The sequence below is a fragment of the Aulonocara stuartgranti genome, assembly GCF_965226115.1.
Source record: "Aulonocara stuartgranti genome assembly, chromosome: 6".
NCBI lineage: Eukaryota > Metazoa > Chordata > Actinopteri > Cichliformes > Cichlidae > Aulonocara > Aulonocara stuartgranti.
Window position 1 is genome coordinate 27599939 of NC_138944.1, and position 24629 is coordinate 27624567.

The 24629-nt window shown below is 40.4% G+C and overlaps 2 protein-coding genes and 1 long non-coding RNA gene across 7 annotated transcripts in view; 1 reads left to right on the forward strand and 2 right to left on the reverse strand.

Annotated features, from left to right (window-relative positions):
* Positions 1-11020, reverse strand: part of marchf1 (membrane-associated ring finger (C3HC4) 1) — a 39222-nt gene extending 28202 nt beyond the window's left edge. Inside the window, exon 1 of one of the 2 annotated variants that reach the window (XM_082537458.1) lies at positions 10884-11020. The gene's annotated coding sequence lies outside the window, so the exon portion shown is untranslated. Of the gene's footprint in view, positions 1-2916; positions 3349-10883 lie in introns of those variants that run through there. The other variant, XM_082537457.1, reaches the window with a different exon arrangement.
* On the forward strand, positions 605-2918 carry LOC309709042. Its single transcript, XR_014277407.1, has 3 exons — positions 605-1278; positions 1358-1491; positions 2498-2918. It is a non-coding gene; the product is annotated as an uncharacterized lncRNA (long non-coding RNA).
* Positions 11021-13761: 2741 nt separating the features above from the next.
* On the reverse strand, positions 13762-24366 carry tmem192 (transmembrane protein 192). Of its 4 annotated transcripts, none has more exons than XM_082535499.1 (6): positions 24212-24366; positions 23309-23461; positions 22955-23216; positions 22718-22840; positions 15688-15793; positions 13762-14467 (listed from the first exon to the last, which is right to left on the reverse strand). In XM_082535499.1, the coding sequence occupies exons 1-6, from the start codon at positions 24239-24241 to the stop codon at positions 14353-14355; spliced, it is 789 nt and encodes a 262-aa protein (XP_082391625.1). In that variant the 5' UTR covers positions 24242-24366; the 3' UTR covers positions 13762-14352. The 4 variants fall into 4 exon arrangements, with proteins under 4 accessions (XP_082391625.1, XP_082391624.1, XP_082391627.1 ...); XM_082535498.1 differs by having other exon boundaries at positions 23309-23464; XM_082535501.1 differs by lacking the exon at positions 24212-24366 and adding an exon at positions 24027-24124.
* Between the last annotated feature and the right edge of the window lie 263 nt (positions 24367-24629).

Genomic DNA, 24629 nt, shown 5'->3' on the forward strand with positions numbered 1-24629 from the left:
ATTATAGGTTATAAGTTAAGTGGTTTGAATCTTTTAAAATCCTTCTTTTTTTAATGAACATGCTCTTGTGCTTTGGTTGAATTGAACTTAAACTTTCTGTCTCCAGTTTGTTAGTTTCTCACTTCTCCAGACTGCAAGATTTCCTGTGTGGAATGATTTTCATGAGCAGTGACCCATAGTTTGACAAGCAGCAAGTGTCAGCATTCAGAAGCTTCCCAAAACCACTCCAGACACTTATTTGTGGATTTATTTTAAAGCACCATCTAAATTAACTTTAATTTTAAGAGATTAAAACTGAATGCACAAAGTCAACAGTTACATTTGCTTTGATTTTGATGACTATGACCCTGGAATACAATCTTAAAACCTCTATTTTCATTCTCCTGTTCTGCTTCTACCACCATCTTTGCTGTTCCAAAAGTACCCTAAAAGCTTTAAATTCAAGATTATTGCTCCTATAATATCTCCGCTCAAACTATCTGTTCTTATGCTTTTATTTCCTGATTCTTTTGCAGAACGCACATGAGCTGTACCACAAGAACATCGACTGCATGCTAAGAGCAGTGACAGCCTTGGTTTTAAAGAAGTGGTGGTCAAAGAAATGCCCCAGATAAGCCCACCCACATCCTTTTTACTGACACATACATACTAAAATAAACATCACCACAAAAACATATAATGGCAATGGTAATCAGAATTAATACTCTTTGTGGTTCCACATTTTCCAAACACCATTCCTTTATCAGTTACAGTCTGAAAAGCTTCAGTTTGTCAGTGTACATTTAAAAGAATACAAGCATGTGTTTACTGGATGCTCGCACTGAAGTTGGGCATGGTTTCAGCATACAATTTTACCACATCACAAGCCTTGAGAAAAAACATTTTCTTCCACAGAGAGGTTCAGTTACTGAGGAAACACAAAGCTCTTCATCTCACTGTTTAAGACCCAAACCCAGGAAAAGCAACATGCTTGAAAACAAAATGCATGCTTTTGGAGTTAGAACTTTCTGTGTAAAACACACAGAGACACAGACACACACATTCAGGGGAGGCTCAGGGCACCATTAATAATTACGGTTAATATGATCTCACTTAAACTTGAGAGGGGACGTGTAAGTCAGCTCTTCACAGCTCTTGCAAGTGCATGACACAGAGAGAGAGAGAAAGAGAGAGAGAGAGTGTGTCAGAGAGGACATAAAGTGTATGTGTGTGTGTGTGTGTCGTGTAATGCAGCTGCTGCGTGATGATCAACATCCACAAGCTTCTTTACTTCGCTAAGTAAGTGTTTCTCCCTCATTTTCAATTGCTGTGTCATATGATGTTGGATGATCTCACTGATGAAACTATCAATGTACAGCTGTGGGAGCAGGCGTAAATAGATGGCCTCTTCATTAGCTGAGCTGGAGATGCTGACCATCATGTTTTCTCTCCTGGTTTTTGCCCTCTTCACACTTGGAGGGATGCTCAATGAGGAATGTGGACAGTCAAATGGTACAACCAAGACACACACACACACACATACACTAATGTCTGGACTGTGACTTAGCGTCTGCACTCACACTTAGGTAAAATAGCAAAATATTAGAGCACCAAAGTACTTCAAAAATGATTACACATTTCAAATAATAATAATATATAAATACATATATACATTCATACATATAGGAAATTTTTGTCATCAACTTAGTGAAGTTTGTCAACTCTGCAAGCATTAAGCACGTGTGGCACACATGTTTAACGAGATTTGGATTTCCACATAACAGAGTTATTTCCACATAACTGAGAGTTATTTCCACATAACTGAGAGTTATTTCCACATAACTGAGAGTTATTTCCACATAACTGAACTTTCTATATCTTCCTCCTGTTAAGACAAACCCGTCTAATTATGAACCTCAGCTTTGAAGCGTTATCTTTAACCTTATTTTCACACAATAAGGTTCTCTTTGTATTTCATTTGTACTTCCTTTGACTGGAATTGCTGCTTTGTTTTATATATTTTATGTTTTAGTGATATTAAATTATTATTATATTAAATGTATTATATTTTTTTTCCATTGGTTCATTTATACTTCCACTTAGAGAATGCTTCAGATAAAAAAAACTACCACTAGATCACAAGGCAAACTGTCCAGGCAGGATATAAGATTCTTATATATCTATTTACGATCTACTATCATGAATGAACCCCACACAATTTCTATCAAATGTATAAATCACATTTGATAGATTTATTTATATATATATATATATATATATATACATACATTATTACATTTAATTCTAAGATTCGATTATGATAGGTCCATTTTTTTAAACATTTATATTTAATAGCCTACAACATGAAAGATGGTCAAATTATTTTGTTTGGCATCACATTAATTATTAAATGTTATTAATAAATCATTATTATTTTATGTGACCAGATCTGTGATAAAGTATTGCATTTTGAGGTGAAAAACCAAAGCAATTAACTTTCTGTTTCCATTTTCTGCAGCGACTAACACAAACCCACAAAACGATGTGCTGACTGTCTGACTTTGATGAGGGTTATGATTCAGATACAGAAGATTCACAGGGGAAAAGCAGCCCTCTGAGAATGTGACAGTCAAAGCCACCTCCTGTGTGAACCTGTTGGTTACCAGACAAAAAGTTGAACTGATAACCTCTGAACACAAGTGCATGTGTACTTTGTTAAAGGATCTTGCATAGATGAGCCATAGGGGAGTGGCCTACACTACACATTTTAAAAGAAAAAAAAAGGACTGAACAAAGAAACGCCTGCTTTAACAAACAGTGTCAAGTCAGTATCTCGTGCCTGCTTTCTTTGTGAGAGTGTGAAGACAGAAGGATTTTATCTAACCTAGATCTGTAAGCAGCTGCTTCTACCAGTAAGTTTTAAAAGCTTAACCGTACCTGCTCTTCTTCTTATTCACTCTTTTCTTGTACCTCCTCTTTGAGTTGCTCAAGGATGTTTTCTTCTACCCACTGACGGTTACCTTTGATACTGGAAGGCAGTTGAAAAATCTAGGTCAAAAACAAAAGGTGTGTTTGGCAGGTTGTGAGCGAGCCATCTGATCACTCTATTGAAATGAGAAGTATGAATCACTTGTGCCAAGGCTCAAAGGCTATCGCTAGTGTGAATGCCTACATTTACAGAGAGAAAAATGTAGGAATCACAGGCCATCTGTGGTCGGCTACACTGATTCATTCAGCCTGTCTGTGACAACATAAAAATGCTCTGTTATTCAGCACCAGCTCTTGTTTGACAGCCGTGTTTTCATAAACATGTAAATCTATAACTATTTTGCTTACCTGACACGTGATGGCTAAAGAGTTAAAACAAAAAGAATATAATAAAGGATGTTTGATTCTGAAACTCTGCTGAAGATTAAAAATTTATTCACTGATGTTAAGTTCACAGAAAGTCCCTGAAACTTCAGTGACTGTACTTTTTTCTTTGATTTTTCACACTGACTGTTTTATTCATGGGAGCCCAGCCTGGAGTTTCAGCCTGCCACTCATACTGCGATACCACTGTACATTTCTTAACTTTCTAAACCCAGCAGGTGATACTGCTGAGGTTGTGTGAATTCTCACATTTCAAGCTGAATATAAAGCAGAGAAGTCTCGAATGTAATGCCAATTCCAAGTTTATACAGCCCTCTGGTGGCAGTGCATGCAGAACTGCACTCGAAGGATTGCAAAAGCCTTTAAAAAAAAATCGTCTACTGAACTCACTTACAGCCTGATTTGCTGGGCAGTTTACAGAGAATTAAACTGTTTAATATTTTAAAATGCGCCCCATTTTCATGAATACACATAGTCCATAACTTAATCTTAGAAGTATACACACTTACCAGCCACTTCATAAGGTAGATGTTAGTATTCATTTTGCGGTACAGTGCCGCTTTAATTCAACCTGATATTGATTGATGATTTGTTCATACTGACACAATAGCATCACACAGCTGATAGTTGTCGGTTCAACCACATTCCATCGGATTCAGGTCTGGTGACTGTGGAGGCCACCTGAGTACAATGCGCTCATTGTCATTTTCAAGAAAGCAGTTTGAGATGATTTGACCTTTGTGACATGGTGTGTTATCATGCTGAAAGCAGCCACCAGAAGATAGGTCCACTGTCATCATAAAAGAGTGGACATGGTCAGCAAAAATACTCAGGGAGACTGTGGCATTTAAAAACATGCTCAGTTGGTACTAATGGGGCTAAAGCATGCCAAATAAACATCTCCCACCACCAGCAGCCTGAACAGTTGATACAAGGCAAAATGGATCCATGCTTTCACACCACACCAAACTGTGACCCAAATGTTGCAGCTAAAATTGATATCCATCAGATCAGCAACATTTCTACAACGTTCTATTGTCACATTTTGGTGAGCCCGTGTGAAATATAGCCTCCTGTTCTTAGAGGACAGAAGTGGCAGAAGTCTGCTGCTGTAGCGCATCTCTTTCAAAGTTCTCACCATTCTCTGTGAACCGTAGAGATGGTTGTGTGGGAAAATCCTAGCATTTAAGCAGCTTCTGAAATACTCAGACCCCCATTTGACAACATAACACATTTGAAAAGATTAAAACCGCCTTTCTTTCTCATTCTGATGCTCACTTTGAACTTCAGCAGGTCATCTTTATCATTTCTACATTCCTAAATCCACTGAGTTGCTGCCATCTAACTGGCTGACTAGAAATTTTCTATAACAAGCAGTTGAACAGGTATACCCAGCATAGTGGTTGGTGACTGTATAATTAGAAGCAAGAAGTTTAGTGAGCTAGATTCAAGATTGTTTGTTTGTCACGCGCATGGTTATACAGGTATAACACGCACTGAAATGTGACCTGATACGCTCCTCGACTGTGCAAAGAAATAAAAAAAGAGATCCTTTCTATGAGTAGTCTGCATGTTCCAGCTTTGCCAGTGTGGGTTTAGTAATTCCAGCTTTAGGCGTGGAAATGAGCCTGTGTGGTAGCTCTGTCTGTGCCTGAGCATAAAATTATACAGTGAAGCTACACTGTGGCAAAGAGTAATTTCTTCACTCCTCTGTATAAATGAGTCCTGTTTTGTGTTGTATAGTTGTGTAGATGGAACTGCCATTCACTGGCTTTGAGCTGACCTTCATCATCGTTGCCTTCATCATCTTCACTCTCTTCAGTTTGGCTTCAGTCTGTTTTCAACCACAGGCAGCCCGGCCAGGTACACATTTAGCCTCTGATATCACCACAGAAACCAACGTCAGCCTCTCTAACGCCGATTATCTATGCTCTATCTCAGGAAAAGATGTCTATGAAGTGAAGAAACTGCAGCCATGTAACAGGAAGCAGAGAGTGATCATCAAAGAAGCTGGACAGAACACATAAAGCAAACATTATAAACCCCAGCTGAGTGAAGGCAAAACTGAAAACACCGCTTACTGTTCTTCTTTTTTTTTGTATTAGTGTTGACGCAATGCCCATTACAGTAGGTTCCCACAATAAAGATAAGGTGGCAATAAACTGTACCCTATTAATTATACAGCTTCGTGAGTTATGAGTATTGTTATAAGGCTGAAGGTAATCATTTAGAAGTGTAACACAAATTGCTAACAGCATAACGTGATCTCAGCGTATTTGTTCAGGTATCTGGAGAGGACGATTAGATAAACTTGTAGAGCAAAGATCCTGTTTGTACAGTTTATCACTGTAACACCACATCTTTTCTTTCCTCTATGATAATTTGCTCTTTAGCTCCATCTCCAGTTTTAAAAAAGCATCAGCTGAATTCTGAACTGAGGCCACAGAAAAATAGGTAGAGTTAAATGCCGTGGAGCTGAAGAACCAGACAGAGCCGAACACTGATGCACAGATCTCTGACAAGCCGTGATGTCTGAGTTAGGATTTAACAAACCAAGTGACTTTCAGCCCCTGCAGCCCTCGTGGGGTGACATCCCAGGGGGTTAGAGGCTGCTCCCTGTGGAGAATGCCCCTCGACCCTTAAGCCCTCCATCAATCCTCTGCAGTCAGCCGTCTAGCTGTTGACATGAAGCGGAGGAGGAGCTCCAGAATAAAGCAACTGAGGAAGATTTTCTTTTAAAGCCAGCGTCTTTGGTGTGTAATGATGATCCTGTGTGTGTGTGTGTGTGTGTGTGTGTGTGTGTGTGTGTGTGTGTGTGTGTGTGCTCCTGTTCATGTGTATATGCAGCCATTGAGGTTAGTATTGGGCTGTTGAAGAGATAAAGGGTCTTCAGAGTAATTAAGCTCTGGCTGGATGGCTACAGCCCTCATTAACACTGACGATATTGTGGCATGACAACAGACCCACTATCACTCTAATGATGGTCAATGAACTCACCAGGCCACAATCCACACCCGTGCACAAAGACACAAGGGCAAGGACACACCCCTACAAATTCAGACATCACGGCACATTTCAACTATGGCCACTCGTTTCATCACCTACACTCTGCTCCTGAATGAGAAACAGAACAACCCACACAAGCTCCGGCCATCACGTCAGCTCTTTGATTCATAAGACCTTAGACTATGGAAACATCTCACGTGCAAACCATCCTATAAAGAGAGGGGTGATCATTCTTAAAAAGAAACAAACATAAACTCTTCTATATAAAGCACAAGGAGGTCATAATTATATGCAATCTTTGGACTATTTGTGAAATCGTGGTCTTATAATGCCAATATTTGTTTTTATTTTATTTTCAGCCCAGCAGTATTTGCAACAAGGCTTATAACAACCTATATGCCTATATTGGCCTTCATTTTTTTCTCATGTAATCCATTCTGTATCAAATCACCCAGAAATTTCCCAGAAATTCAGAACTCATTCACATTGTCTTTCTTGAACAACCAGCAGTGTGTACAATGGAAATGTGTTCAGCTTTCTATTATAACATGTAGCCCAACTGCTAAATATTTACATCTGAGAACCTACGATGAAAAATATTTATAACTAAATATTTCCGTTAAGCCGACTGGTTCTGGTATCTTTGTTTTTAGCAAAATAAATCCTTGATAAATCATAATACTGTGTTATATTGGTCATGAAATATTTCAATATCACCATTGAGCAGTCCCGCTGCTCATGATTTTTTAATATAACTGTGTTCTAATGTAAAAGGCAGTTGTGTATGAATAGTCTGAAAATAAAGATGGGAAGTTTATTGGGTTTATTTTGTTCTATCTCTAATGTAAAATTAAAAACTGTGGCACAGAGAATCACCAGATCCTCAACCATCATCAAATCTACAGCTGTACATCAGCTAAACATCAGTATCGACCTATGTGATTGATATCAAGTATAAAAAAATGGGCGTTGATTTGCCACATTAACTGTGCGCTAGATAAATGTTTGAAAATAGTGTGCTAAGGAACTGAGAGGATGACCTGTCTTTTGTTTATGCCTCCAGCGAAGTTGAAAAGACTTTCAAGAACGGTGATCTGGAAGCTCAATGGGGAAAAAACCTCACTAAAAAGTTCTACTGGTCACCCATCTACAGCATGTACCTTATATTACCATTTCAGTGTTTTAATGATATGTGCTAATGATCACCCAAGTCTAAAAGTTACAGGGGCATTTTATGGAGCACTGTTCTTCCAAGCAAGTTTTGTCAGAGATAAAGAAAGCTCCTTATCTGCTGATCCCGGTCAAGAGATGATGACAGAGGAAAAGAAGAAAGTGAAACTTTAAGAGGAGGGGAGGAGACGCTGTAAAGTCAGTACAGCTGCTGGGAAAACCAGGACTGCTGTTAACACTCGTAATAACAGCAGCCCTGCAGTCCAACTGTTTTCTGAGCTGCACACTAATTCAGAGCACACTGCCTGCTGAGTTCAGGCACACATTGGACTAAAATATGAGCACGCTGAGCGACGGGATTAATAACGGGGCTGGTACTTGGGAATGCTTCAAATAAATGGTCACACATAAGGCTGCAAATAATTTGCTACCAGCTATTTTTCCTCATTTAGTCACATCATGGTTCTGAAATGTCAAAAAAAAATCTTTTAACGTTTACTGCTATGCTGGACTAACTGCCCAAACTCAGACTTTTGAGTTTTACAATTTCAGTAGTCTGTCTAATTTAATTTTTTGAGACTTTTTGCTGACAAAAAAGTATTTAATCAGCTAATAAAATTCTTGCTCTAATCCAAAAAGAGGCTGATGTTTTAGCGCAGATACAAGTAGCAAGACAGCATTTTGGTTACTTTACACTCAGAGAGGTAAATCCACTTTCCAAATGGTTTCCATCACACACATGAACACATAAAGCACACATCCTGATGCTGTTTTAGCAAAGCAGAAAGAAACAATTTAGATAAATGCTCATCCTTCTCAGTCATTTCCACAGCAAAAGTGGATTTGCAGCTGTTCTGTTTTCTATCGATGTCAACTCATTATCTTCACATGTTATCTTGGGCTTGTTGTTTGTTAAACACTTCATACAATGCAAAAATGCACTGCACTGTTTAAGTAACCAAAGATGGCTCTCACGCCACAAAAGAACAAGCTTCACCTGCAGCCCTGCCAGGGTACTGCAGCAGTGTGAGAGCTCGCCCAGTCTGTGTGTGCCTCTCTCACGGGGGTGTGTTCAAGCAGGCTGGGTAATCCTCGTAAACACGAATAATCCCTTTTATAAGGGCAAATTATTACAACACGCTCTGCAGCGAAGACCTGGTGGGAGAATCTGGTATGAATCTTACTCTCTTACTCCAAAGGGCAGGTAGACAGAAAGTGAGGAACACAGAGAGGCAGAGGTCTGGCAGGAGTTAGCAGGCAGTGGATACCAGGTGGCTGTGAATGACAATTGAGACCAAATAAGCATATTCAAATTGGGAAAATAAAAGTTTTTTAAATGACAAAGGCAGCTGATATGCAAAGTGCAGCTCACCACAGAAACAAACTACATACCTCAGCAGAGTGTTTGCAGCAGGATGAATGTGTGTGTTTGTGTGTTGTTGGGGAAGAATCTCTGTCATTTCAAGGAGCATTTTTGCAAACATCATAAAGCAATAAAAGGCAACATTTCAAAATGCGACACCGACAAACAACACTAAAAAACACAAAGACCCTGGCCTTGGCTTTATTCTTGAGAGCTGAAGGAGCTGACGGCCCAGGTGCTCGTTCAGAGACTCTCTGACTGTTTCAAGCCCTGCGGTCCATTAGTGTCCTGCTGCTCCTCTAATCCTCATTCACATGTAACGGCTGACATTTCATCTTAATGTGTTAATTCATTAGCTGGGTGCTGAATGGAGAGACTCAGTCCACAGAGACGGCCGTCAGCAGACACACTAATGAGTCCCCCCCGCGCGCAGCCGGTGACTGCAGAGCTAATGCCAAGTGAAGTGGGTTACCTGCTGCAGGAAACCCCAACGATGGGCTACCCGGATACCCACGCAGGGCTGGATATTTCTTGGAATGTGGCATAATAAAAACAGCGCTTATACAATACAGACTCTTTTTACCAAAACCAAACAAAAGAAGCATTGCCGAGAGAAATGCTGCTATTGTAAATGAAAAACCTGTCAGCACCACTCTTTGGGCTTTTAAATGTGCAAAGTTCTGCTTTATTTGATTTATGTATTCATTTTTAATTTCACCGTGGATCCATTGTAAAAAAATATATTATTTAATGATTATTTAATCATTTTTGGCATAATAATAATAATAATGTATTTTATCAGTGGGAAAAGCTGTGATGCAGTTAAAAATCCAGACTTTATCCCTTCCCCCTTCCCACTCTAAAAATCCTTGCTGAGGTTCTGCTGCTCCCTCTCATCGGATGACGCCAGAAAAATAAGAATAACTAAACAATCTTTATATAAGTTAGCCACAGAATGCTTTGTTTACTTCTCTGGTTATCCTTGTGCTATAAGATATTTATCAAGTTCACCTGGATATTGTGGGTTGTTTTTTTTAACTGTAATGGTTTATCCATGTGATGAGAGAAACAACCAACTAAAAGCCAACATTACAGAGGCAGGCCTTCATGCTGTCACTCAGAGACAGTACAAGATCTACACAGACAGTTAAGACGTCTTTGGCCATCATTAGTCTGCCGTCCCCTAGATTTCATTCAGAGGACCGCTGCCCCCACCACCTCAACACCCAAAAGCTCCAGATGTATATATGTGTGTGTGTGTGTGTGTGTGTGCGCGCGTGTGTGTGTGTCTTCATCTGTTGGGGGGCAGGAGAGAGCTAGGCGGGATCTGGTTCTTGGAGGACCTGCTATTTCCAGTCACAGCTTCTTAAATCTTTGCTCTAATGTTACAGGTGATAAATCTTCCCTGCCTGCTCACTCCGCTCTCTTTGAAAATATCAGCCACTTGCGCACACAAAATACAGCATGCAGCATGAGTGTGTGTTCAAGGGGCAGTTCAGGGTGCACGGAGGGGGGTTCCTGTCATTTGAATTACCCCTCTACATGTGGGGTCAATATGTGCCAAAATGTGTGTTTGTGTGTGTGTGTTTGAGGGATAGAGAGTTTGTGTGTGTATGGGGGGGGGGGGGGCTGTTGTGGGAACTACCCACCCACCCCCCTCCCTCTAAAAAAGGCTGTATAAAGGAGGAAGGGGGAGAAGCACCTTTGTCACTTCGCTCTCAGACACAGAGACAATCACTCTGGACACACACATTCCTTCAGGGACATAGCGATTATCCTCAGAAGAGATCTACTTGTTCGTACTGGATTCTCCCAGAGGAGGATTTTCTGACTGAAAAGAGAAGAGGGGCAAATCTGAAAGACACTCAGCATCTCCAGTCCAGTCCGGATTTGAGCTACAGGGACTCTCCGGAATTATTTGTGAAAATTATCATAAGTTTCAGCTCCTGAAACCAGCTGCCACCTAACTATGAGGATATTCAACCTGCTCTACCTTCTCATGCTGCTCGCAGTCATGGCAGCATCGGTCTCCTCTGCCAAGCCAGGTAAGCGTCCTCAGACTTCACCACCCAGAGATGTCATTTTAAAGGGGGACGCCTATAAATCTGAACGTTAACGTTAGTAATGTCTGCTAGGTACGATAAAACTTTTTTTTTTTTTAAAGAAAAATAAATACATAAATAAAGCTTTACAACCAGTTACATGGACCAAAACATAGTCCCGGTCAGCAGCGTTCTGAATCACTGCGCACTGACCCTTAAACTCGCATCCATAGCAACAAGCTTGGACTATGTTAGCTATAGTTAACTGTCACTAATAAAACAGATTAGCTTAACCCTATGAGTTAAACAGACTTAAAACTTTTAATAGAAAAGTTTATTTTATTTTTCTGTTTTAACCTAAGCAATGTTAAAAGTGCGCGAGATAATTTGACGGCCAATTATTGACGGGATGTTGGACGTTACTTCTTTATAACAGTGGTGATGCATTCACTGCTTGTTGTGAAAATTGTTGTGAAAAAGTTAAATAGTCAATATTTACAGTTATTATCTCAAAGATTTTCACCCGGTAACTTGAAATTATTTTTCTCAGTTTTGAGTTATTAGGTCAAACTTTTTTTTTGACTATTTGGAAATAAATAAATGAAACTTTTAGTGGTGGAATCAAGCTCATAAACAAATTACAGCTGAGTGACACTGATAATTAAGTGTCGGTATTTATTGATTTCGCATAATGCAGGAAAAGCACTTTTTAAAGCCTCCTTTTAGCCTGACCACAAATAAGTACCCCCCATCTGTAATAAGGAAAAAAACGTTTTAGTGTTCCTGCCTCGTAGCAGGTGCGCTTTCCCCCGCAAATTCTCGACTTTTTTTGCGGTTATCTTTGCGCAGATGCAAAAAAAAAAAAAAAAGAAAAGAAAAGAAAAGAAAAAAAGGGGAGGGGGCGGCTGCTGTTAAAGGGGGAGGTTTTGTGCCTCGGGTCGTGATATAGGTTCATGTGCTGATGGCGAGGACACGATGATGAGAGGATAAAAGGAGGAGTGGAGGACAGCGGAGCGCCGCCGGGGTATCCGCAAAGCGGACCGGTGGGCCCTTTGTCCCCGGCTGGAAGGCGCTCCGGAGCGCTTTTGTTAATGACAGTGTTAAAACTTCATGCAAATACCCGCGCTTTATTTACATGACATGGAGTAGCAGTGGCAAGTATAAAGCAGGCTACCTTCAGGGTGGGGTGGGGGGCAGCTTCTTTCAGAGGTACAGGCAGAGAGGGTGGGAGGGGAGTCATAAAGTCATCTGGCGGTTTATCTCTTCCTGGGCTTGGCTGGCAGTCTGGATTTATTAGGGACGTATAAAAATAATCACGTGTTAGGTGAGTGTGTCCCAGCTGTTTGTAAATGGGTTGCAATAAAAAAAAAAAAAGAAACTCTTAAAGTGGTCAGGAGAGGTTATAGAGTTGCAGAAGGTTCAAAATTATATATGCCAGGCATCCACCTGCAGACCGCATGAATGGGCAGCTTTTTGCCTGATAGCAGTCTAATTTAATTAAATATCTGTTTACATCTACAATCAAACCATCTCTTTTACTCCAGATTTCTTGAACCTGAGGAAAAAATACCACAGACACCACTGCCCACACAGACGCTGCCTGCCTCTGCACTCCAGAGTACCCTTCCCTTGAGGTAAGAGACATTCACTCATGCATGTGTTCATATATAGCAGGAGGTTATGAGCCGAGCCTAACAAAAACAGGCTACGTGGCCGGCAGGTTGGCAGTCAGGAAAAGCGTGTGTGTGATTAGTGTTTACGAAGAACAGAGGACATAAATCTCACAAACTGAACTGGGAGGAGGTGAAAGAGGGGACTCAAGGTGACTTTATGTCTAAATGCTGTTTTTATCCATTACAGGTCAGGAGAACTGCAATGGGGAAGACTCGAGGAGAGAAATGTGAATATGGACCGCAGTTTGTGGCAGAAACATCACGGCTGGAGCCCATGAAAGAAGGGGAGATATGGGACTCCACAAAGATGCCACCCACAGACTTTAATGTACATGTATCTGCTTCTGCAGCAAGAATCTGAATATTCATTAAACCATGAAAAGCTACAACAGCTGGGCGACCACAGAGCTGGGCTCGGCCAGTTTTGAGCTCCTTCCAAATGATAAAACGGGGAAAATAGCATGAGAGCTTTTAATCAATATCATCAAGTATATTCAATAATCAATTTAAAAAGCTGCGGACCAAAGAGCTGTAAATACCCCTAGTATAGCTACAAATTGTTTATATTGTATGTTCAGATGTTTATTGAATTACTTTTTAATAAAAACAAAACAAAAAAGAAAACTGTTTTGATTGTGTTTGTGTTAAAGATGCAATGCACTACATCCAGATTACACTTAACTCTTGACAAAACAGGTTTAAAAAAAAAAAAAAAAAAAAAAATTATATATATATATATATATATATATATATATTTATATTTTAAATGCCCCGTATCAAACGGGGGATCCTGCTACCTGAAGGCCTCCTATTAAATCTGCACTCTCATCTGGAGCCACACGGGAAAGCCCTTGTAAATATTGCGCTCCCTGTGGAGTTACGGATGCCGGAGCATAAAGGAGACACAATGCGGAACAAACACCAAGGCTTCAAATGACAATCTCCACATTTCATTAGTGTAGAGTCCCGTGACTGTTGGGAGTTTTAAGCGAAGAGGGAGAAGGCATTTACTCCAGCTGATGTTGACACTGCTGTGTTTCTATTGTTTCGTGCTCTTGCACCACATCACACAAGATAAACACTCGCCGACAAAAACAAAGCAGTTGCCACATACTTGGATACAGTCTCAACTCTCGCAGTGAAAAGGCTTTAAAAATCACAAGAATATTAAAGATTTATTGAAATCTGATCACAAACGATTCCAGTGACTGAACAAAGAAACACACTCCCCAAATAAACCACCGGCACACACATTTTTAGATACATAAAAAGCACTTACACGTTTTACAGCATGGTTTAACCGCTCTCGTTTAGTTTGATGCTGATAAGTGACAACCTCTCCCTGCTCGGTGAAGATGATCTTTAGAACAATTTCACCGCTCTGTTTCTTTCACAGCAACAAAAAGCGGCAGCACACGTGGGTCACCGGGGGTCGTGGCACAGTGATAACCCCCCCGCCCACCTCTGATCTGTGACCCACGACTTCTCCCCTCTGCCTCTTTAACTGCCCTCCCGCTTTCAGTTCACCTCCTCCTCCATTATCTGTCCATTTCAGGTGAAGATGCCCCACAGAGGAGCCCTCTCACTCAGTCTGTGTGTACAGGTGCATTTGCCCACAGCTTCCCCTTCTTTTAAAGCCTCCAATTGCTTTTTTAAAATTCCTTGTAGAGTTAAATGATCAGGCTCTTTTTCCCCAGAGTGTTGGAGGGTGTCCTCGTCTGGCATCGAGGAAGAGGCCAAACTGTGGTTAGTGCTGTGCGGTGAGGTTGAGCAGCCTCTTGCTCAGTATGGTGTTGTGCTGTTTCAGGTACTCGATCAGATCGGCCTGTTTCTCCACCACCTCCTCCAGATTAGAGCTTCCTCTGTAACAAAAATAAGAGTTTGTAAAAGATCCTCATACAAGAATACCAGCCTTGAGGGTTATCTCAAGTATTTCTCAAACTATGCAGCAATAAAAAAAAAAAAAAAATGTCTACAAAATCTTCAAAAAGAGTGTGAGGGTCCAAAAATGCCGCCATCATCTCCGAGCCGAAGCTCATTTAAAATGGACTGAGGGAAAGTGGAAAGCTGTTCTGTAGTCAGACGAATTGAAATTTGAAAGTCTTTCTGCAGACAACACCAAAGAGCAGAGGGAGCATCCAGCTTGCTTCGGCGCTCAGTTCAAAAGTAAGCATCTTTTGTGTACATTAGTGTCAATGTACATTTGGAAAGCCATCATCAATGCTGAAAGGTATACACGCAGCTTTTGGGGTGACACGCGCTCCCATCCAGGTGACGTCTTACTCGTGAAAGACGTTCCATATTTGAGCAAGACAATGCTAAGCCACACACTGCATCTACTGCTACAGCATGTCTTTGTAGCAGAAGAGTCCAGGTGCTTAACTGGCCTACAGGTCAGATCTTACCCGAATAAAAAAAAAAACATAATATAAAAAAATTAAAATTGGCCAGTCATTAAATGGAAAATAAGACCCAAGACTGAGCAGCTAGGATCCTGTATTAGACGAGAATGAGACAACATTCCTCTCCAGCAGCTCCTCTCCTCAGTGCCCAGATGTTTACAGACTTGTTAAAAGAAGACTGGATGCTACACATGACCCTGTCTCACATGTTTTGGTATCTGATTGTATATACACAGGTTTGGAAGCAACATATGCTACCAGCCAGGGCTTGCTTGTTTCAGTAAGAAATTAAAGTCTGCACATATTAGAGCACCTCACTCACTGAAACATTTAATTCACTATGAAACAAAACAAACAAACAAAAAGATCACAAAGGAAGCCTGTAAAACATGCACCAAGTCTCATGTTGTGCCTCATCAGGCCCACATGACTGCATCTCCAAGCACTAACATCATAAAATTGTACTTTTTACCAAAGTTATTTTGTAATCTTTACCATCTGAATGTGAGGTAAATTGTAAACCGATCACGGGAGATGCTCTTAAACTGATCCCTTTTAAAATGGAAACTCATGCTGCTATGGCTTAAAATCACATTCATTCAATTCATGTGTCTCCACAGAGGAAACTTAAATCTGAGCACAGCGACACTTCTGTGGGTGCCTGAGTGAAACTGCTGTACCTGAATCCCGTCTCAGTCGGTGCGTTGGTGACGCTGTAGGTGTGTGAAAGCTCTTCCTGGCTCACATCTGGTGCAGCGCGCTCTCTGTTGAACTGCATCACTTTAACTGGAAAAGCAAACAAAAAGCTCTTAGCCTCGCAATAAAATCATCAAACCCGAGTTTTAATGCTGCCGACTGCTTGTAAAGGCACACAGACATTATTGAGCAGTGACAGGTTTCTACCCACGATAATCACCTAGGTGAGAAACATGACACTTTTAAAAAAAAATTTAAATTGTTTTTCATCCCTCTGACTCTCCTAAACACATAGAGGCTGTTATATCCTGCAGTTAGTTCTTATGGGCTGCCATATCCTGCACTTAAACCTCTAATTCTCACACCCTAAACATGCACCTTTACTAAGGGGTGGTGCTAGCAGCAAGGTGTGTGTATGGTGGGTCCAATAGTTTACAGTAAGAGAAGCTGCAAACAAAATGTGTGCTGGAGGAGTTTTTAGGGTCACAAGGCTACGGTTTGAGTACGTCTGTAAGCCTGTATGGGTGAGGCTGCGATGAAGGCCAAAGGGAGGAGCTGGCCGAGTATTGATAAGACTTGAGCGTCATTAGCCAGAAGAAATTGTCAGGGAGGTTCTAAAGAGCACTATCTTTACTTTGCTACAGTGCAGCATCTCAACATCAACACTCACACACAATCCAAAGAAATGCTACACATTCCTGCATAATGAGGCCCTAAATCTGTGTGTGTGTGCTCACAAGTAAATAAAGCAATAATAAGTAAGTATTTGTGGGAGAGATTCCTACATTCCTCAGAAATGAGGTGGAGGAGAGAAAAGCAAAAGGTATAAAGGCAAAATGTCACGATGAGCCTTTGTTTGATGCAGAAAAATCACAAACTGCTCTGAAATATTTACAATACCAGGAGAGAGAAAAAAAAAAAAATCAACCATTTTCCCAGCTCACAAAAACGCTTTCATATATTAAATTTAAAAAAAAAAAATTAAAAGAAAAGTTTCATACACGAAAAATGCCTTTCAAAAATAATTTTTTTTTTAAAAAGCAGATGTATGGACAAATGTCCCTGAAAACTTTGCAGATTTCATTTTACTTTAAATATATTTGAACATTTAGCCGTTTTAACTTACATTAATTAGAACATTTAACAACGCAAATAAATCTAAGGAAAGCATGCACTGCATGCGGCAGGAAAAATCTTATTAACATCATAAAATGATGTATTTACATTTAGTTTTAGCAGACACACTGTCAGCGCTGCAGGAATCTGCTTCAGTAAAATTCCGACTTCAACAGACAGACACAACAGGATGGATGGATTGGGCAGTGTAAAGGAAGTGATACATTTCACATGTTCTTGTTACAGACTCTCACGGCTGGACAGACAGAGCTCAGGCCTGGTCTGCTCGCATCTGAGAAGCCTCAATGACCCATCCAGGAAGGCCCATTTCCAGGTGACAACAGCAAAGCTGCAGAAGTGCTAAGAGCGAATGCGCCCAGCATGGTAGTGCGCCGGAAGTGTCGGTGCGGCGCGGCTTTGCAGACCCCACGTCTACATTGTTGTAGCTATGCACCATCAGCAGGGGGCAGTGTCAAAAATATGTCCCACAACCAGTTATGTGGGCTACTCTTGTTAAAGTTTGTGGTGTTACAACTTCTACCACGAAAAGACAAGCGTTACCACAAGAGTCTTTCTAGTGAAGCAAAGCAAAACAATGAAAACTACTGACTGAAGCCATACTTGATGCTTTTCAACAAAGCTTTGAGATTCTTAATGTTTTTGAAGGACCACATGCAAGTACATCTGCATAACAGCTTTGGTAAAGTTCCCACAATCCTCCTTCTCTTAGCCAAAGAGCATCAATGCAGCACCATGACCTAGCCACATAACAGAGAGGAACCAGCAAGAACACACTTTTGAACAGAAAGCATATAGATAACAGAGAGAAGCAGCGGTGAAGTCTTCTAGGTGTAGTATATGCTATGAAAAAATATCAAAGTCGGGCACAGAGTAGCAAAAAGTGGTTAAGAACAGCAGAGCCGAGACCCTGTGGAACTTCAAGTTCCAGACACACGAGCAGCTGCTGACTAACCGGCCAGACACAGCGGTGGCTGACGAGAAGCAGAGGAGGCCAGCTGTGACAGATGTGGTAATCCCAGCTGACAATAACATCAGAAAGAAGGAGCACGAGAAGACGGAGAAGTAGCAGGGCCTGAAGGAACCAGTGGAACAGATGGTGGACAGAGTGGAGGAATTTGGTATATTAGGCTAGGAGAACACACAACAGGTTCAACATCTGAGATGATGAGCAGTGCAGTCCTGGGAACAGCTAAGATACTGCTCTGAATCCTAAAACTCCCAGGCTTCCGGTGTAGCAATCAGTGGGTAGAAAGAAGAACGCCAGTGCTCAGTTTCCAATAACTATAGATCTTTTGCAAGTAGGTCAGCCGAGAGCATGTTTTCCCTTACGAGTAATGTTGTCTAAGAGTCTTTTCTATCAGTAAATAGATAAAGTAAGCCACAGTATTGCAAACAATGAGCACAGGGTAATTTTTCATGCAAACCGACCCACATTTACTATATATAGCGAGGTGTGTTGAATGAGGCGCATTAAAAAGGCACATTAACATTTATCATTTACCTGCAGGGAAAAATATTCCAAGCATTAAACATCGATGATTATTTATCATTCATAAAATGGTGTGAGAGATTAAATATTCACTTGTAGTCTGCACTGACAGGCATCAAACAAATATATTCTAAAATAATAATAATAGTAATAATGATAAAATAATGGAGGACCTCCTGATCAAAAATGTGGTTTGAATCTTTTAAAAGTGATTCAGTCTTGTTTTACTTCTCCCCATCATGCAGTATATGGGGTTGGTGTGTGATCGGGTTATACTGCAGCTATCAGCATCAATGTGTGTGTGTCTCTGTTGTGCCCTGCAGTGCTTACACTAAGTTCTTGGTCAGCCAGAAGAGAGAGATGTAAGGTAGGCCTTTGAAGGCCGGGGCATGGCTTTGATGTGCAAGGAGGTCTATAGAGGAGAGGGTATTCATGTTAAAATGAGAGAGGTCGAAACATACAGAAAACCTTCAAAGACACACACACGAGCACAGACACATACCCACACACGCAATCACAATCAGGCACGCACTTCAAAGACAAGTTGAACGAGGACTTTATGGCTGCAGGCATTACATCTCTCTCTGAGAAAAAGAAGAAAAAGAGTTTGCTTTTTTCATTTTCTTTTTCACGACCTCACTGGTGCCACCTTGACTCTCTCCGATCTGTCAGGGTGCCTGTTTGTGCTGTGAGGCATCGTTCTGATTGTGCTATGCCTGACTGCACTGATCTGAGCAGGAATGCAACCGGTGACCAGGGACACCCCCCACCACACACAAACACACTGAAAAACCAGCACTGTAAACACAGGAACAATGTGCATGGGTCTCCCATGGGTGAAGAGGGTGAAGGCTACCCTTTGGCTAGGTTAAAGCCTAATGCCTCTAATCTTTTCTCTGTGGCTCTTCGGTATCTTCATCTCACATCTGTGCCCCTCAGCTGCCAAACACAACTTTAATATGGATTTCCTTTCATCACATGATTCTTCAATATCAGCATCCTCTGATTTAGCATCTTTAACAGGAGTTTTCACTCAGAGGGAGGCAGGACTACACACACACACACACACACACACACACACACACACACACACACACACACACACACACACACACACGGCAAAATACTGTTAACTGCCGATTACGACAATATCGCATCGTGGTATTTTTGAAGACAACAAATTGCAATTCACACAATTGATTAAAAAAACAGATCTTTGTCATATGTTGCTGCGATCTTCACCCTCTGACACTTTGGATAAGCCTCAGTTCCTCTAATCTGGATAAGCAGTTAAAAGAAACGGGTGGATGGATGTAGCGGTTGCGTTTGTTAGGGGTTAAGATGCCAACCATGAGCCACAACGTCTCCAGATCACTAGCACCTGGGGGGGCTTTAGTCACATCTCTCTCATTCATTTCCTGTGGTTCCTCCCCGTTCTTCAACAAAGGCAGAAAAACAAATCTGTATAACCCCGATAACTTGCCAAATGAAACCAGATACCTTTTTAGTGCCTTATTTACTAAAAACAAAACAAACAAAAAATTTCTTTCCTTCTTTAAAACTTCTATTCTTCTCAGACACGTCATGAATGAGTGAACCACATAAGAAGATTTTAAATCAGTGAACTACTTCATAAAATCAAAAAATTAAGAATTGCTTTGGGTGCGTCTGCTTTTGATTCCTTTCCCCTGAACTAAAGTTTGACTTCCTGCTACCACACAGTTTAGTTTGATGTGCCTCAAATGGAAAACTGGGAAGAATTTCAAGAATTTCTGGAGATTTATATTAAAATAAGGCGTTGACTTAATTTACAGCTGTGCACGTACGCGGTGTATAGCTTCATCTTATAAAATACTTACGTACAATTAAATGAAGTAAATCTGAGTCTCTGTCCTGTAAAACCATCTGAACACAGCAGTGTCTTCTACTATACCCGGTCCTCCTGTATGAAAACTGATTTGGTTTTAGGCATGCACGGCATCACCTGCTTATTTCACTGCATGTGTGGAAAGCATGCATTTAATGCATTTCATGGCTAGATTATGGTTCTGTGCTTTTTATTTTTTGCCTTTTTAAAAATGCATCACACTGTTTGCAAGTCTGATTCTAAAGGCTGTTTCTACATAAAAAGCAAACTTTTAGCTAACCTGACATTAAAAAAACAAACAAACAAAAAAAAAAAACCAGATGATAAAAAATTTTGTAGATTAGTTTGGTTTCACCATCCTAATGAACAATTAGTTTTATACTACAAAAAGCAGCGTCACAGTGAGGGACCTTTCCGTTAATAGCCGCTGCTTCGAGCCAACAAGCTACCAAAGCTACTTAATCTGAAATGTGTATCACAGGGTTAAATAACAATAGCTAAATTTAACCAGTTTGTTCTTGAGGGTTAAGGCAAAGGAAACGCACACAGTGGACACACAGACAGTGTTCAAAGTCTGCAAACACCGTGCTGAATCTGAAGCAAAGAATCAGCAGATCAGCAGAGAGGAGGAGGGTGGACAGAGAGTTGAATGGTTGATTGTCATGCTGTCGAGTCTGAAAAGGGCAGGGCAGGTATTGTAATGCAAACGCACTAAGACACAGTGTGGGGGTAGTGTGTGTGTAATGTAATCTACAGGGTGTGCCTCTCAATATAAAAAACAGCTGATGTTAGAGCTGCTATCTAATAAGTAATGCTGCAGCACAAAAAACACACTCTTATTATGAACTAGTGATTGAGAACCAACAGTAAAAAAGTGTTATTACATTAAACTCTACAAGCTGTATGGAAGCCAGTGAATGTGGTAGAGATAAAGTCCCAAACGTCTCTGGAGGTCTTATATCAGCTGTTTTTTTTTTTTTATCTGAGAAAAAACATCAAAAAAACCAAAACAAAATAAACTGATATTCGGTATTTAGTCAAGAGTTGTTTTCACAATGAAACTCTGGAAAATATCTGGAAAAACCTGGTCTGTGCATTATCTTACATGTGGCAGACACAGGACACCCACTTGCTCGCTCGCGATAGACTCTCTGGACAATTACTTGCTCTATTCCCACAAGGATTCAGTCAAACATTACACAGACTTTACTAGAAAGCAGGCAGGTTAAAGACTGTTTAATGTCTGCCCCGACTGATTAGGGCAAAAAATGTCTTTAAAAAAAATAAAAAAGGTTTAGGGGCTGTAGTGCATGAGTGAAAACAGCTTTCGTTCATTGCCAGGCGACTTTTTAGGAAAGAGAAGAAAATGTCTTTAACAGTTAAAAAAAAAAAAAAGGAAAAAAAAGAAAAAAGAAGAATGATTAAGCTAAGCATGGACTTCCTGTTTATTTTTCCATGTGCTGCCTTTTTGCAGCTAATATACAATACGGGATGCTGTGTAATAATAATAATAATAATAATAATAATAATAATGACGATGATGAATGTAATAACAGAATTCACTGGTATTGTATATCCGTTTTTAATGCAGTGCTGGCTGAGGGCCTGAAGCTCACAGGCATCCAGTAGTGACTTTAAGTCTTGTTCCTTTCTACAGAGAGATTTCCCCAGATTCTTAATGTACTCCAAATGAGATATAGCCATTCAGGGAACATTATTTTTTTAAATTTTCCACAATTTATAGATGCTGTTTTTGTGCAGATCAGTGAAACTCTGCTTTTCCAGTATGCTCATTTTTATACTAAAGTCACTAACCTGTTGCCAGTTAACCTGATTAGTTGAAAATGTTTTTGCAGCTGTTTCATTTTAGCACCACTTACTTTTCCAACCTTTTGCTCTCCCGGTCCCAACTTTTTTGAGACGTGTTGCCGCTGAAGAAATTCAAAGTGAGCTGAGATTTTTTAAGAATATTAAAACATCTCATTTTAAACATTTCATTCATCTTCAGTGTTCTATTGTGAATAAAATATTGGTGTATGAAGTTGAAAATGATTGCATTCTGTCTTTATTCACACACGTCCCAAACCACACCCAGACTTAAGTTTGACCACAACGAGTTTATCTGATCTGTACGTAAAGGAACTTATATTTCAGTTTCTTCTTCATAAAGAATTTTAAAACTGTATATTTTGTCTATACCTACCCTTTTTCAAATGTATATTTGATTTTTAAAATGGTTTATTACTCTACAACTTCAAGGTTAAACTATTTAGATGTGACAGGGAAGGTAGGAAAAAACAAGTACATGTGCAGACTAATTGGTTAGCAACAAGGAGCTCGAGTTTCATCTTTCAAAAAATAATTGTCTTGGTGTTTCAGAATGTAAGCCTGAGTATTTGATGATAAAGGTCTATATACATTATTTTAGAAACCTTAAATTTGTCTGCAGTCCTACAAAAGGGTCAATCTTAAATCCCCGATTGAGATTCTTTTACTCAACATTAAAATAAGATCACTTTACCTATGTAATACAGCAGGTATGGCAATGTCAACAAGACCTCAAATCCCAGAATACTGAGCAGCACGTAGACGTGTACAGTCTGTGGTAATCTCGCAGCCAGAAGAGTCATAAGCAGAGCGTTTCCTGTTCACACACACAGAAATATAAACACTTACTTATGTTTTAGGATTACTGCCACCTTGTGGATAACACTGCCCATTACAGATTCATTCACTGTATCCTCATGAAAAGTTGTACCTGCAGAGTGTATGATGAACGGCACCTGTTTCAGCCTCTGCATTTGTCTGTAAAACCGCAGGTATCCTCTGCTCCGAGCACGACTGTGGTGGTGATGCACGCAGCCTGTGAACACCAGCACCAGAATCCATAAACACGACTTTGCGAACACGATGACGCTGTCGCCTTGGACTCTCCCCAAAATACTCTTACACACTTCCTCTTGGCCGAATTTTAATACACACAGCACTGCCACGCAGACAGACAACACAACATAAACCACCTGAAAAGAACAAGAGAGTAGAGGATTTGAGACTTACTGGTATTTAATGACTTGGTGAACACTGCGTATGTGCAAATGTGTGCATATCATACATTCAGCAGAGTCAGCAGGATGGCATGGCAGTGTGTTGGCACAGTCTGAAACTCTCTCCTGATGGCAGAGTGGAGGGCATCCGCAGAGATCAGGGGCCCATCCACCAAAGGCTCTTCCTCTATGCTTCGTGTCATATCTGCGGAGGAGCCTGCCTGCTAAAACAAACACATACATGCTTTATGCAACTGCCGCCAGGTCGCTTAAAAGTACCTTAAATTCATTAAGTACGATCAGATCCTTGAGTTTGAGTTGATTTAGCAGCTGTTTACAGGAAGAAACAGCAAATTTAAACGGTTTTTATCTCAAATTCACTATGGGCTTTTGGGTCTGATAGAAGTAATAAGTGGTGACTGAAAACAATGACTTCCCAAACTTACCCAGAAGCAGGTCTGCAATTAATTTGAGAGCAGACCAAGCAGGTCTGGCTTTAAGGTTTGTGTGCACTTCGAAAATGTATGCAAAACTAACGAGTATTTAAGGCTAGTCAGTCAAGGTTTAGGCACTTAGAAGCGTAAAGACAACTTATGGTGTGCTTACTCCACACCACTTGTGCTGGCTACTAAAAGAAAAAAAGAAGCTAATATAGGGTTTCAGTTCTTAATCTCGGTTCAATATCGGCACTGAAAATAAGGGAAATGAGCACATATTCATGAGTTAAAGAACTCGGTAGAGATATATAGAGCAAACATTTACTAGTTAATTATTTCCAAAACAAACCTGCTGCGGAACAAGAGAAGCAGAGTCGCAGCTAATTCACGTCTCATCGTGTTGTTTTTAGCCGACAGCTTCAACTAGCCAGCTAGCTCACAAGCTAACTTCCGCGTGCAGTTAAACATCAATATAAGGAAACAAGCGCGCTGTTGACGTGGCAATCAATTTAATGTGGATTGAAAGGTACGTACTGCATAAAGCGAGGGTCCCTTTGGGTCCATCTGTCCGGACGTTCAGCGTTTTTAAAATAACAACAACAAACTACATTGGCTTACAATTTATTTGCCAGATAGGTCAGGTGAATATTAGTAAACTTCCGGTCCTTCCTTTTTTGGCGCCGTTTTCTGGCTACTTGCTCAATAGTTCCGTTTTTTTTTAAATTTTAAAACCGAAAAATAATTACATCAAAACGACTTCAGATTGCGGTAAAGCCAAAACCGGACCGGATATGAAAAAAAGTTTACTGGTGTAAAAACCAGTTAGTTTTTTAAAGGCTCATTGAAAAGAGTTTTAAGCCTCAAACAAACTCATCCATCTACGAGGTGAACTATGAACAAAAAACTTGTGATCTGAATTTCTAAAGTGGGAAATGAAAAAAAGGCGAAGGTT

Coding starts and splice junctions, on each gene's coding strand:
- tmem192 (XM_082535498.1), bottom strand. CDS start 24,241: ATGGACCCAAAGGGACCCTCGCTTTATGCA. Junction 23,217..23,308: donor TCCTGCTGACTCTGCTGAAT/GTATGATATGCA, acceptor TGTTCTTTTCAG/GTGGTTTATGTTGTGTTGTC. Junction 15,794..22,717: donor ATACCTGCTGTATTACATAG/GTAAAGTGATCT, acceptor TTGCTTTTCCAG/TTAAAGTGATGCAGTTCAAC.